General features: G+C 62.1%; 1 protein-coding gene across 7 annotated transcripts in view; it reads left to right on the plus strand.

The window, feature by feature from the left end:
• The window catches only part of EVL (Enah/Vasp-like), a 140,782-nt gene extending 126,982 nt beyond the window's left edge, over window positions 1-13,800 (plus strand). For 3 of the 7 annotated variants that reach the window (XM_043922428.1, XM_043922426.1, XM_043922427.1), the window contains exons 6-14: window positions 840-1,069; window positions 1,680-1,801; window positions 4,009-4,069; window positions 5,839-5,905; window positions 7,415-7,481; window positions 7,577-7,639; window positions 11,749-11,815; window positions 12,175-12,232; window positions 12,419-13,316. In XM_043922428.1, the coding sequence (XP_043778363.1) occupies window positions 840-1,069; window positions 1,680-1,801; window positions 4,009-4,069; window positions 5,839-5,905; window positions 7,415-7,481; window positions 7,577-7,639; window positions 11,749-11,815; window positions 12,175-12,232; window positions 12,419-12,495 (812 nt within the window). In that variant the 3' untranslated portion in view covers window positions 12,496-13,316. The other 4 variants (XM_043922429.1, XM_043922431.1, XM_043922432.1 and 1 more) reach the window with 3 other exon arrangements.
• Window positions 13,801-14,903: the final 1,103 nt, after the last annotated feature.

Genomic DNA, 14,903 nt, shown 5'->3' on the forward strand with positions numbered 1-14,903 from the left:
TGGGCTCCCTGCCTGGCCTCCAGGTGCGCAGGCCTGGTCCCTGCAGGCCCAGCACCCCGCGAGCGCCCCTCCTGCGGCTCCTTCACTTCCTCCGGGGCCGCCACCTCCCTCGCGCCCGTGCCCCCTTCACCAGGCTTCACTCCTGTCCCAGCGTAGTTCTTCCTTCCCTGAGGAAGCCTCCTGCAGGCTTCCAGCCGGCCGGAGCCCCTCCTCACAGGCCAGGTGGCACTGTGCGTCTGCTCTTTCTGGCACTTGTCACCCTCCGCGGTGACAGATGTGCAGTCGTCCGTGTGATTGACTCACTGCTCCCCACCAGGCCATGAGCTCCAAGAGCACGGAGCCTGTGGCCACTGGTCCCCAGCGCCCTGCACAGGGCCGGGCAGGCAGCAGAGACCCAGACGGGGGGTGGGGCGGGACTGCCCAGCACGCGGCGCTGCTCCTGGACACGCGCCCCTGTCGGCCCTGCCGCCGTCCCCCAAGGCCAAGGGGGTGGCCACCATTGCATCTCGGGGGCTGAGGTCTGCCAGTGCCTGGCGGGTGCTCAGTGCTGAGAAGGAGCAGAGGAGGAGACAGATGCCATTTGTGCACCAGAGGGCTTCCTCTCCCCGGGAAGACCACCGCTGAGTGGCAGGAAGGCAGTGGAGCTCGGGGGCACGAAGCCAGTATGTGTCACTGGGTCCCGCCAGGCCCCAGGTGTCGGCAGGGACCGGGACAGTAGCAAGTGCCTCCTGAGGGGCTTCCTGGAAGAGTGACCCTGGGCCGTTCCTCATCCGCCGAGGAGCTCCCCGAGAGGCTCCCGCGGGGCCTAGGCACTCACCGAGCCCACCGCTGTGTTTCAGGACCCAGCCTCCCGCCGGGGCACCCCTCCTCTGCGGCCAGCGCCCCCCTCTCGTGCAGCGGCCCTCCACCCCCACCCCCACCCCCCGTCCCACCACCACCCACGGGGGCCACCCCCCCGCCCCCGCCCCCACTGCCGGCCGGAGGAGCCCAGGGCGCCAGCCACGATGAGAGCTCCGTGTCCGGCCTGGCCGCCGCCCTGGCTGGGGCCAAGCTGAGACGAGTGCAGCGGGTGAGCGTCGCGGGCCCCTGGGGGCGGGCGGGGGAGGATGAGGCTAGGGGGCCCTTCCCTACCAGGGGGCGCATCACCACCCTCCCCAACCCTGGTTCCCCGGTTACCAGGAGAACTGGGGCGGCGCTGCGTGAGGCGGAGCTGCCGCCCCCCTTAGGAGGAAACCGAGGGCTGGGCATGTGAGCAGCTTGTCCCGAGCACGCAGGCCAGCAGCTGCAGCGTGGACTCAGGCCCTGGGTCTCCTGAGTTTAAGTCTGTCAGCTTCCTCGGGCTCAGCTGGTCCTCCCCAGCCGTCCCCAGTGTCCTGGCAGGTGGAGCTTCTGGAAGAAGGCCGTGTGTGTTTGTGGGCTAAAGGGCACCTCTGATTCACTGTCATGCCCCCTTGCCCCTCAGATCACACCCGCCCTCGTCAAGGCCGCTGACCGTGAGCCAGTGGACCTGGGGCATGTCTGTGAACAGTGACCTCCAGTCGACGGCTCCCTCCGGACTCTTGACTTTGACACCAGCGGGTGGGGTTGGGGAAGGGCCTGGCCTGGCCTCTTCCAGCTCTACCGTCACACCCAGCCCCTTTTCCCTCAAGTCACTGGCCTGAAGCATCCTCTCCCCTTAGCCAGAAGATGCGTCCGGAGGCTCCAGTCCCAGCGGGCCCTCAAAGTCTGACGCCAACCGGGCCAGCAGTGGGGGTGGTGGAGGAGGCCTCATGGAAGAGATGAACAAGCTGCTGGCCAAGAGGTGGGTGTGTTGACTGACCGCGGCCAGCTCAGCTGCTTGTGGGGAGCTCCTGCTCCCAGTTCCCGGCCCAGAGGGGTAGGGGGGTGCAGTACCACCCTCCCCAACCAGCAACCACCATCCCCTGGCTTCAGCCGGGCAGGGGGACTATCAGTCAGGTTTCCCTTCTCCGGGGGTCAGTCTGAGACATCGAGCCAAAAGGAGTCCTCTCAAGTCTAAAACGTGCCTCATTTCAGTCAAACAAGTGTTCGTCTCAAAGTATCTGCCGTGTCTCAGCCTTGTCCTGAGCGAAGAGAAATTTGGAGATAATTTCAGAGTTGAATTCTCCGGGAAAAAGAGAACTGTTCCCCCTGGGGAATGGGTGATGATGGGGCCCATCCTATGGGGAGGTTACAGAGGCCCCAGGAGGAGTGACCGGGTGGCCGGAGCCCCGAGGATGTCCCCCCAGAGACAGAGCAGCAGTGGCCCCATGTCCTGGTCGGCTCCGGGGATCGGGCCTCCACTCCCATCCGCACCAGCGCCTGCGGCTCCGGTTCACCCAGGGTGATCAGCCTGTCGCCACGGCGCTTGGTTGGTCCCCAGCTGCATCCCTAGCAGGTGGAGCGGTCAGTCAGCTCCCTCTGGGAGAGATCACAGAGCTCGGGCCGTACTTGTGGACATGGGGTGGCAGCAGGGGTATGCTGATGGGGTCCTGTGCCCTGGCTCACCCGGGTGCCGGAGGACTGGGAGCGGGCCTCGCCTCCAGCATGCTCCTTGCTGTCCAAGAAAAGCAGCCTCGTCATGCAGGCAGGTTGGACTCCATTCCAGGGGGGCCTCATGTTAAAAATAGAAGATTTTCTTTAAAAACAAAATATGCACACTCTCCCCAAGCCCAGCACCAGTGCCTTCACAGTAACAGCTTGGCCTTGATGGTTTAGACCAAACGGAGAGGAAGTTTCTCAGAACAGGAAAAGGCCAGTGTTCCGGGAGCCAGGGAGACGCCAGGTGCTGGCGGCAGAGCCGGGCCCACAGAGAACACACACCCCACACAACCAGCAAGGAGCTCGCAGGCTGTTCTTTGAACGGAGGACCTGGCGGAGCTGCTGCCTCCTCCCTCCGAGGGCCACCCCACAGCCTTTCCCAGGCGGGGGCATCTTGCATCTTGTCCACAGGTGCGCGGCGCAGGAAACCTCCACGGGACTGGAGGGGCCTGGTCCGCTGTTTTCTTAGAAGACCAAACGCTGGCTCTGGACGGGCACAGGGGCAGACCAGGGAGGAGCCGGGGTGCTTGCACCCAGCACTGGAAATAAAGACGGGACAGCCAGCCCAGACACAAATGCAGAGGCAGGACTGAGCGGGCACGCTGGCGGGAGGAAGACGTCGGGAACGATTCCCGGGTCTCTAGGAGGACCCGTCCTTCCCGGGGTGAGCAGATGAAGAATGGGCCGCCGTGTGACTGAGGAGGCTGCAGCGTGGGCTGGTCCCTCAACGGGGACAGCCCGCTGGTGGCCGTCACCCCATCAGGCTGGCTTCCCCCGTGATGGGCAGCTCACTTGTGAGCTCTGGAGCACTGTGTGTTCTGGCAGCTTCAGAGAGGCTGCTGCGTGTGGATTTGAGAACTAGCCAGATGTCAGTGCCCAGTGCGGCCAGCGGAGAGCAGTGAGTTTTCAGGGTGTTTGAGCAGGGCCTCAGCCCCAGGCGGGTGCTGTCGTGACCAGAGGCGTCTGTCGGAGCCTCTCCTTCCTGAGCAGCTCTTCGCAGCATCCAGGCTGGGAGCGCGTGGCTGCTGGGCTCCAAGGCAGAGGGACTTCAGGGTGACGGCAGGCTTCCTCCTCCCGCAGACTGCAGACTGACCTGCGGGGTTCTCCTACCCCTCACGGCCAGGCCTGGGTGTTCTGGGGCCATAGCTGTCACCCAGCTCTTCTGACCTGGATGGGGTGTGGACCAACTTCTGTCCTTCGGGTGCTGTAGACAGAGATGCAAGTGTGCCCACGCCCCCCGCCAGACCAGTTTGGCGTCTAGAGTCCTGGGGCCAGCACAGAAGGCCTGGACACTCGCTCAGGCATCACCCCAGGCCAGATAGGTGCCTGGACAAGCTGTCTCCTTCACACGAACCAGGTTAGACCCCAGCAAGGGGCCTCTGAGGACCAAGCCACGTCCACACAGAAGAGGCGTCCGGTCAGTGTGGAAACCTCCAGGACTGATGGCATGTCTTCTTCCTCCTGTGTTAGGAGAAAAGCAGCCTCCCAGACAGACAAGCCGGCTGACAAGAAGGAAGACGAAAGCCAAACAGTAAGTGCACCCACCGCCAGCCTGCCCCGGCTTCCCGTGCCGTGTGGACACACCAGGCCCTGCCGTGCTTCTGCTCGGCTTTCAGCACACACACTTATCTCGTTAACTCACTCTTTGCTGCTGGATTGTGAGCCCTGCGAGGACCAGGCGTGCATATTCCACTGTCCGCATGCCTTGCACCAAGTATGGAGTCCATCCAGCTGACTCTGCCTGACCGTCTCCAAGTGCAGAGGCCTGTGTGGCTGGGAGCCTGGGGGTAGTCACGGTTCTCCAGAGACCGTGGCTGGTTCAGCCAGCACCACCAGCCCCAGCTCCCTGGGCTCTCGGAAGAAAAGGAGTGGGAGCACTCAGTCGTCTCTGACTCTTTGTGACCCCACGGACTGTAGCCCGCCAGGCTCCTCTGTCCATGGGATTTTCCAGGCGAGAATACTGGAGTGGGTTGCCATTCCCTTCTCCAGGAGATCGTCCCAAGCCAGGAACTGAACCTAGGTCTCTGGCATTGTAGGCAGATTCTTTACCGTCTGAGCCACCAGGAAAGAATGGGTTTCAAATCCTAGGGACCCAGGAGAAATCTTTGACCCCAAAGGTAGAGTTTTCCTTCTCTGACTCCCCTTCTTCTATAGGCCTCCAGGCCACTGCGAGTTCCATTTGCCTTGGTCCCACATCTTGGTCGCATGTGGTTGGGACGCCTCTTCCAGGGCCGAGACAGTCCCACACAGCAGAGCGAGTGCAGTGTGGCCAGGGACACTGGCAGCTGGCTTTTCTTTTTTCTTTTTTCTTTTTGGCCGTCCTGCACAGATTGGGGATCCTAGTTCCCCAGCCAGGGATCGAACCTGGGCGCTCAGCAGTGAAAGCGGTCCGTCCTAACTACTGGACCTCCAGGGGGTCCCTGGCGTTTTCATTTCTTCACTGTTCAGTGTTTTCCAGATCTTCTCCCCTGAACGTGCACAAGGTTTAAAGAAGGAAAGCACCCCGAATGTGGAGTCAGGTGGCTTGGGCGGGGCTACTGCCCCTTGCTGGCCATGGGGCTCTAACGATGTGTCCCAGGCATGAAGAGCACAGCCCCCCGGGCACCAGGCAGCCTCACGGGCTGTGAGACGGGCTAGTGGAGGCGCCTGCAGGGGCTGGGGGTGCTCTTCCCAGCTTGGAACTGGGGCCGAACTTCCCTTTATAGAGGGAGCAGTCTCACTAGTTATTTTTAAAATAATAGGATGACGTTAAAATTTTTTCTGACTTTTCTTCAATTACTCTAATTTCACCTGTAATGTCTCCCACTCTCGCCTGTTTCCTTTGGGTCCTGGTCCCCAGGCACACGTGTTGATTTCCATAATTTCATTAACTGTACTCTCTCTCACAACAAGAGGCCTTGGGAGATCTTCCTGAGACCCACAGCCCCTGAGACCACCCTGCCTCTGAATCAGCGACTCCAAGAATTCATTCATACACCCCACAAATACAGGGTGGGGGGTTCCTGACAGTTGCCAGGTCGGTGCTCGGTGTGGGGACCGGCGGTGAGCAGTTGTCCTGACTCTCGTCCGCTGTGTCTCCCTGCAGTCTTTTCCTTCCCTGACTGCCATGGGGTGGACCACCTCCCTGCACTACCTGGAGTCTTCATTAGTGAAGCACAGTGGTTGTCTCACTGTGAAAGTAACACTGGTTCACTGGATAATTTGGAAAACTGAGGTCTCCTAGATGACCTGGCCCGAAGGTCCCCACCCAGCCGGCCTTCCTAACCAGATTGACAACAGAGCCTTTCTCTTCCGTTTCAGGAAGAGCCCAGCACCTCTCCATCTCCGGGGACCCGAGCAGCCAGTCAGCAGCCCCCCAGCTCATCAGGTAGGGGGTCCCACCCTTCCTGCACCAGGCGTGGGGTCTTAGAGTGGGAGGGGCTCTCACAGAAAGGCGATCTGACCCCCATGGCCTCACTTGGCAGATGAGCAGAGAGGCTGAGCTGGTGGGGTGCCCTGCCATCTTGCACGGAAGCCCCCCTGACCCCCATCAGTGGCCGCCTGCAGTCTGAGCCTGAGCCCAAGCAGGGCACCCTGGAGGAGAGAGTACCACATCTGGCTGGTTCCCCAGCAGGCCTGCCTGCACCTACAAGGGGTGGGAGAGATGCGCCTGGAGGCTCAGCTTCCTGGCCTTGGGCCCTCCTCTGAAGAGGAGCATGTAAATGCCGCAGTCCTGCTCCTTGCAAAACGCCAGGATGTTACGATCACCACCAGGGAGCCTTGCCCACTGAGCAGTCAGCCAGACGAGGCCTGCAAAGCAGAGGGCCCTTAACTTACCCTGGTCCGAGCTCTGGGACAGGCGTGTGGTCAGAAGAGCGCCTCCAGGCTCTGTGGTGGGAAGATGCCACTGCGGTTGATCCCTCAGTCATTCAACAAACATCTCAGGGTCTGCTCTGAGCCAGGCCTGTGCTCCCGAGCTCACTGCGGGGGAGCCAGTGGCGGGAGGCTCAGGCCCGCTGTTGGCAGCTCGCTGGGGCACGGCTCTGCGGCCACCTGGGCCTCACGCCCTGCCCCTCTGCTGGCTTGTCGGACTCCCTGTGAGGCTGGGGTCCATGGCCTCGCCTCAGGCAGTGGCACAATTCTTGGTGAGTGACCGTGTGAACGCCTCATGTCCCAGTGGAGGGGGTGCGTGTTTCCAGTTAGAAGCTCAGTGCGTGTAAGTGGTGCGCCTGGAGCTCGGGTGTGGTCCCGCTCCCAGGTCTGCCCTGCAGGCCCAGCGAGCGTCAGCCCGCGGCCTCCAGGCTCAGCTCAGAGCGGCCGGCCCCTGCAGCGCCTGGGATCTTTCCCTTCTGCCTCTCTGCTCATCCTGCCAAGTCAGGGAGTGCATTCAGTTCAGTGGCCCTCTTGTAGTAAAGTGAAGTGCAGTTAAAGAGCACTTGAGAAAGGAAAGACAAATCAATTTCCAAGGCCAGGTTGGGAAAGAGCCAGCCAGCAGTGTACGGGGAAAGCCACGGAGCCCGGGGACAGCCGGGACGCTGGCCCGCAATGCAGGTGTGAGCTGCGCGGAGGGTGCAGGCGAGAGGATTCCTGTGCCGGGCCCGGCCCACTGCTGGAGGCACAGGTTACTGCTGCAGGTCCTGGTTCAGAGCTCTGCTGCCCAGCTGGCACTCATTCCCAGGAAAGCCCTAGCCATGGGGAGAGGACTTGAAACCAGGTCAACCAAGTAGCGGGAGCAGGGGCTCCCGACCTGAGTTGGGGAGATGCAGGTGCCAGGCCTGCAAGGGCGGCCTGGGCCACGGGAGCCGGGGCGGGGCCGTCTGCCTGGGATGCTGCGGGGCGCGGGGCCACGGGCGCGCTCCCAGCCCTGAGGCGCTTCGTCCGTGCCATGAACCGACAGAGGCCAGCCGGAAGCCCTGGGAGCGGAGCGGCTCAGCGGAGAAGCCCGTGTCCTCCTTGCTGTCCAGGTGAGCCGCCCCAGAAGCCCGCGCCACACCCGGGTCGGGGGCCCAGGCAGGCCTCGGCACCAACTCACCTCTGCTCCATTCCGCCCACTTCGTAGAACCCCATCTGTGGCCAAGAGCCCCGAAGCTAAGAGCCCCCTGCAGTCACAGCCTCACTCTAGGTACCGAACCGCCCGTCTCTGGGGCCTCCTCTGTCCCCTCCCGTGACTAACACCCCGGCCCCTGCCGCGTTGTCGTCTAACACCTGCCTCTGGGAGAGGGTGGGCTGTGCTCCGTGAGGGACGGGGTAGGCCGGCTCCTCCTCACCCTCGTTGATGGGGGGCCTGAGGCCCAGGGGGCCGGACTATCCAGAGAGACTGTGCAGGGCTACGGAGGTGCCGTCCCAGCTCTGGGCTTGCCAGCCGGGACAGCAGGCTCGCCAGGGGTCCTCTGCAGCCTCCACTGCCCGCTCCACCCCGCGCAGAGGTCTGCTCACCCCCCGCAGGGCGGTCGTGTGTGTGGACAGCAGCCGCACGCGGGAAGTCCCTCCTCACCAGCCCTCACTGCGTCCTGCGGCCCACAGTCCCGGGGCTGGCCCCACACCGCACCTTCTCCCCTTCCTCTGCGGCTTCCCAGAGAGATGCTGACCATGTTTCCCAAACCAAAAGCTGACGTGATAACAGGATGAGTTGTTTGCAACAGGTCGCTCAAAAAAAAACTCAGGCAATCACATGGTAACCACGGGCCAAGTGTGGCCTGAAGGTGCAGGCTTCTAGAGCCCACACTGAGGAGTGTCTCCACCGTCCATCACAACTCGAAGGGGAACCACCCAGAGCAGGCGGAGCTTGGTCCTGGTCTGGCCGAGTCAACCAAGAGAGCGCTCCGAGCACTCAGGCCGGCCCCACGGGAGCGGCGGGGACACGTGGGTGCTCAGACAGGGGTGCCCCGGTGTCAGCCAGGGCTTGTGGGGGGCCTGAGTCAGCCAGCTCCTTGGCCGGGCCTGAGGTCCCTGCCTGCACAGAGCTCGTCTCCGTGTGCAAAGACCCACAAACAAGACAAGCCTGCATTCCTAGAGGTGCTCGGGGGAAGACAGCGAGGGTCCCGGGGTGGGTAGTGCAGGGCACAGAAGGGCTTCAGGGAGGGGGCTTCTCAGAGGCAATGTTTGAGTGGACACGGATGAGGGGAGCCCACCCTGAAGAGTGTGGGGGCGGCCTTGCAAGCTGAAAGAGTGGCGAGTGCTAAGGCCCTCAGCCTGCCCCCAGCCTGGCGAGTTCAGAGAAGAGAAAGGAGAGCAGAGTGGCTGACACGCGTGGGACGTGGAGAGGGTGGAGGAAGGCATACTGAGAGGGGGAAAATGTGGGTTTATCCCACGAGAAGGCTGCGGTCCGTGGGCCCTGGGCCAGGTCGCCATGATGCAGCGCCTCTCTGGGCTGCTCGCCTGGCTGGAGGCAGGAGGTGAACCCATCAGGCAGGAGCCAGAGTAGGGCCCGGGGAGGTGAGGCGGGCAGGGCCGGCCTATGGCTCTTGCGAGCTGTGGCTCGCTGGTCCTGCTGGTGGAGCAAGGACGGGCTGCCAAGTTTGAGCAGCCAGGTGTCCCTCCCAGGGCGAGCACGCTGTCCAGGGCGTTCCCACTGGGAAAGCAGGTTCTCCAGCTCCGAGCCCGAGTGCCTCCTAGACTCACAGATGGTGCCCTGGGGGGAGCCGCTCTAGGGCCCACAGAGATGTCGGGGTCACTAGGCGGGGAGCTGTCCAGAGGGGAGGACCAGGGCCCAGAGAGGTGACGCAGTTTGTCCAGGTGCCCCGGAAAATTGCTCTTCAAACAAGGACTTGAACCTACAGCAGGGAAGGGGCCCTCTTTCCCCACCAGGATCCAAAATTACACACTCAGTCAGGACCACATTTGGCCGCTTTACTGAGTTCATCCAGAGACGTGCAGGAGCGCTTTATTTTTTTCTTTTTTAATCCGGGTTTGTGCACTGGACCACTAAAATTTTATTTACATGGCATTCAATGGCTTTTTAATCCAGCTTTCCTGAGATATAATTGACATCTTCTGTGTGAGTTCAAGGTGCAGAGCACGGTGACTTCATGTGTTAGATGCTGTAAACGATTACTGCGGGCAGGCAGGTTAAAACGTCCATGACCTCGCAGTCAGCCTCCTCTGTGTGTGCAGTGAGAACTTCCGGATCTCCTTCCTGCGCGCCTCCCAAGTACGCAGCACAGTACCTCCAGGCGCGGTCACTGCGCTGCACGTTCACCCCCACACCCCACTACCGCAGCTGCGTGCCCGACTGCCTCACCAGCCGCCCCCCCACCCCGGCAGCCACCAGGCCACTCTGTTTCCAGGAGCTTGGCTTTTCGAGACCTTTTTATTTTGTTTGGAGTATAGCCAGTTAGTAAGAAATGCTGTGACAGTTTCAGGCGCACAGTAAAGGGCAGCCACACACGCATGTGGCCACTCTCCCCCGAGCGCCCCTCTCCTCCGGCGGCCACGTGACCCTGGGCAGAGCCCCCTGTGCTGCTCCGTAGGACCCTGTTGTTTGCCCGTTTTAAGTCAGGGCTTTTCTGGATTTTACGTGTGAGTGAGATCACACAGCATTTGTCTTTCTCTGGCTGATTTCACTCAGCACAGTGTCCATGTTGTCACAAATGGCAGGACTTCCTTCTTTCTCATTGTGGAATACTTCATTCTATAAGTGTTTGTGATGTGTACCTATATCTGTACATGTGTGTACACACACACCCACGTAGATACAGATAGGACATCATCTTCATCCACTCATCGGTCAGTGGACACTCAGGTTGTCTCCATGTCATGGTGGTTGTGAACAGCCGACCGCGAGTGTGGGGTTCGGCTGTCTGCTGGGAACAGCGAGCTTGTTCCCTGCGGCTGTGTCCCCAGAAGGGGGATCGCCGGCCCACATGGAGGCCCCTCCACGCTGTTCTCCGTCACAGCCGCACCAGTGCTTCAGTGTCCTGCTGGTTTCCTCTGCTGCAGAGGACGCCAGCCCGACCTGATCTGCACAGTGACGCCTGGCGGTCGTGCCAGTTCCCCCGGTCAGTGTGTCCTGACTGTCACATGTCCACTCCCCCAGTCAGGTGTGTCCTCTGGCTGTCACGTGTGTGTCCGCCGGCTGTCATGTGTCCACTCCCCCAGTCAGGTGCATCCACTGGCTGTCACATGTTCATTCCCCCAGTCAGGTGTGTTTGCTGGCTGTCATGTGTGTCCGCTGGCTGTCACATGTGTGTCCGCCAGCTGTCACGTGTCCCATTCCCCCAGTCAGGTATCTGTCCACCAGCTGTCACATGTGTGTGTCAGTCGGCTGTCACGTGTCCACTCCCCCAGTCAGTTGTGTGTCCGCCGGCTGTCACATGTGTGTCCGCTGGCTGTCACGTATCCAGTTCCCCCAGTCAGGTGTGTGTTCACTGGCTGTCACGTGTGTCCACTGGCTGTCACGTCCATGATTCCTATAGGTGGCTCTGGCCATGTCATTTCCCTGAACCTGCCTCTCTCTCCACATGGGGAGAGAAACTGAATCCAGAAAGTGCTCCCTCAGCACCGTGATTCCCCTTTGAAAGGCCAGGTGAAAGCATCTGCCAAGATTTTCTTTGTTTTTTTTGACCACTCTGTGCCACTTCTGGGATCTTAGTTCCCCGACCAGGGATCGAACCTGGGCCCTGGCAGTGAAAACACCACCGGACCGCCAGGGGAGTCCCTGTCAAGACTTCCCAGGGAGGATTCGTGTGCGGGACACATTAAATTTCAAACTAGCTAAGCTTAGTTCAGACACGTCAGAGAAGGACAGTCCCCAAAACCGAGCAGTCTGCCTGAGAAGAGTGAAACCACATACAGAGCCGGTCGCCAACACCAGGGACACTGGTTCGTGTCAGATGCGGGTGCCTCTCGGCCGAGCATCGCTAGTTTTCCCCAGGCCGTGGTCTAGCCTGGCTCAGAGCGCTTACTCTGAACCAGCTTATCAACATCCTCTTCCCAGGGGAGGGAGCGTGTGGCTCAGAACGCCATCCACATGCGTGGGTGCTTCCGTGTGAGCACTGTCCAGTCGGGAGACCCCAGGTCCTGACGCTTGGGTTGGGAAATATGATCACGGTACCCAGGAGGCCCTCTTAAGGTGGAGACAGGGCGTGAGAGTCCTTTCTGAGGCGCCAGAGCAGCAGCATTTGAAGAGGGCAGAGCCAGGCCCGCAGCGGGCAAGTGCTGGGGTGCCCACTTGCCTCTTGAGCTCAGCTCCCCCAGTGCCCACCCAACCACACCCCGCCGCCCTCTCCCCAGGATGAAGCCAGCGGGGAGTGTCAACGACGTGGCCCTGGATGCCTTAGATTTGGACCGGATGAAACAGGTGAGTGTGTGTGTCCAGAGAGGCTGTGCAGGAGCCAGGGCTGGGGGCTTCTGGGGGCCGCGGGGGTGGCAGGCCCAAGAAGGCCCCAAGCAGGCGGGGAGCCGCATGCAGCCTCAGTGCCTCTGCCCCGTCTTTACCAGGAAAGGGCTCTGGGCCCTCCCAGCCTGCCTCTGGGTGGGGCCGCTCTGGCTTCGCCCAGGTATTTCTGAGGCATCGCAGGGTGTCCCATCCTGCCTCACACACACCGTTCCCCGGTGGTGGGGTTGCTGAGAACACGGAGGGACGTGGCTCTGAAGGGAGCCTGGCCGCCCCTGCCCGTGACCACAGCCACCGTCACCCCGAGGCCCTGCTCCCAACAGGAGATCCTCGAGGAGGTGGTCCGGGAGCTTCACAAAGTGAAGGAGGAGATCATCGATGGTGAGTGGCGCCCCTACCGCACCCCGACCCCGCCACGGGGCAGCACCCAGGCCAGGCTCACGCCGAGGGTCCTCGGGGAGGGCAGGGGTGCCTGTGCCAGGGGCCAGGATGGCCCAGCCAGCGAGGCTGTCCTGGGCTGGGAGGCTGAAGGTTTGCCCTGAGGGGTTTCGTTCTTCCTCCCCACAGCCCACTCCGGCCTCCCAGTTCTCTGGTTGGGCAGACTGAGGCGGCCCAGACAGATTAAGGAGCTTGTCCAAGTGTGAGCACGTGCTCGCGGTCTGCGCCCCGGTCTGACTCTCCTGGGCTCCCTCCCAGATGAGTCGGAGGCGGGGAGGGGTGCATTCACCAGTTCAGAGCAGCTTTGAACCATCTGCTCTTTATCTTAGTATCCCGTGGACTTAGATCACTGTTTTTATTCTGCTGCTTCCGATCCCCGGGTTTGGGGCTACAAGGGCAACTGCTGCCTTCCCAGAGGCTAGAGGGCCCCAGAAGCCACAGAACTACCTAAGGGCCTGACCGAGTCCACCGCCTGCTGGGTGCAGTGAATCACATCCATTCGTCCATTCCCCACTGGAGCCTTTGAAACGGCTGGCTCAGATCTGGGGCCAGAGGAAAAGGAAAGGTGTGGGCCAGGCTGGCTGAGCCCCAGAGCAGGGAGGCGCGGTCCGGGCGCCCCCCCCCCCCCCCGCCCCACCCCATCACGAGTGGGGGACTCTGGAGAGAGGAGAGCGGCTGGGAGCCAGCAGACCCGGACCCCTGCCTGGGGCTGGGTGATCGGCCACACCCTGTCCTTGATCCAGCGGCAAGCGCTCAACTTCCTGTTGGTCCAGTCCCCTGCCAGGCTGGGATGGGCAGATAAGCAGTTAATGAATGAAGAGGGGAGACAGAGCGGGAGCCAAAAAGAGACACACAGGCCAACTGTTAACCCCACTTTATTGCTGGGCACCCCTGCCTCGGGAGGCCATGGGCCGGAGGGGGGTGGGGCGGACTGGGGGCGCCTCGGTCTCCACCTGCTATAGCGGCCGCAGTGGACACGGCCCCTCGCGCGGGCAGCTAAGGGACTGAGACCCTCTCCTGTCCTGTCCCTCAGCCATCAGGCAGGAGCTGAGCGGGATCAGCACCTCGTAGGCCAGAGCCCCCGACGCCGCCCACGACCCCGGGCCACCCGACGGCGGGGCCCCCACAGAGCCCAGTGCCCAGGCCTCCGGCACACTCGGCACGCGCTGAAGCTAGGACGTGCTTCGTTTAAGTCTTAACCTGTGATAAAACATTAAAATGAGGAGAAAAGTTCAGTTCCTGGATTTTTTTAGATTCAACCTGACACAAAACACCAGGCCTACAGCCTTTTTTTGTATTTTATATCTGCCTATTTAAGTGTACGTTTCTTTGGGTTCATAGAGAAGACGCCCCAAGTCACGCGCCTCGTTAGAAGGTCTCAAGTTTTCTCCTAGGTGCCCCCGGGAGCGGCAGCCGCTTCCACGCGGCTCCTCCCCGCATCCCGGCGGTGAGGGTCCGTCCACGCACCAAGCCGTCTGTGTCCACGTGGTAATAAACGCTTACTGTCCACACCCCGGCTCTGGCTTGATCACTCAGCGCCAGCTCCCGGTCTCGCCTGGCTGGGGAGGCCTCTTCTTGGGGGAGGGCCTGCAGAGTGGTGCCAGGAGTTGGGGGGGCCAGACGGGGGCCTTGGGAGTGAGGCAAGGAAGGACAGGGTGTGGGCTGCCAGCTCGGGCGCTTCCAGCAGGGGTCCTGGGGGCTGCCACTCCCGGTAGGCCTCCTCCAGGGAGGTGGGGCCTGTGTGGGAACATCAGAGGGGCCAGGAGGGTGCACCTGCTCAAACCCCCCACCCCCACCTCACAGATGGGGCCCTGTGACTCCAGCTCAGCCAGACAGGAAGGCAAGGCAAGCAGGTGTGGCCCCTGCCCTGCCCGCAGCCCCTGTGCCCCTCAGAGGCACATCTTAGACCATGCAGGGCTGAACCACAAAGGGTCTGGCCCTCAGCGCTGGCCACTGCTGCCCCTGCGCCCAGAGTGGTCCCAGCTAGTAGGAAAGCTTTGAAATCCTGTGACCATCCCCCGGCCTCCAGGAGAGCAGTGTGCCTGGGCCCTGGCCCAGCCATCCTCTGGGGCCCGTGGGAGGAACCCCACCCCACTCCCCAGTCTGGCTCAGGACAACGGGACCGCTTGCTGGCCAGGTTGGACATAGTCCAGACGGACAGAGCACCGTGTGCTCCCAGCAACACAGAGAGAGGAAGCCTGCTCTGCGTGTCAGGAGGGGAGCGGCTTTAACCCACCGTTCCTAGAGGCACTCTGCAGCTCCTCCCACCACCCACAGTCCAGGAATCCCGGGGCGTGGGGAGGAGGGCGGACAGGTGTCCACGGGGTGTTCCCAGCTCCCGGGCTGCCGCCTCCCAGGACGGTTGACAGCCCTGGGCCCACCTTCAGCTCTGGCGGGATCAGATAAGCACCTGGCAACTCGAGGGCTCAGCTGAGCGCTCGGGGCTCCCTACTGAGAGCCACGCTCCCCTCCCTCATCGAGCACAGGGGTCTACTCCCAGGGCCGTCCAGTGGTCAGACCGCCCAGGGCCACTCCCAGCCCCACCACACCCGCCCCCAGGGGTGATCCTCGGCCTACCCAGCCTCACGTCTCCAAGGGGGGCTGTCTCCCTCGC

This window comes from Cervus elaphus, chromosome 13, assembly GCF_910594005.1.
Source record: "Cervus elaphus chromosome 13, mCerEla1.1, whole genome shotgun sequence".
Taxonomy (NCBI): Eukaryota; Metazoa; Chordata; class Mammalia; order Artiodactyla; family Cervidae; genus Cervus; species Cervus elaphus.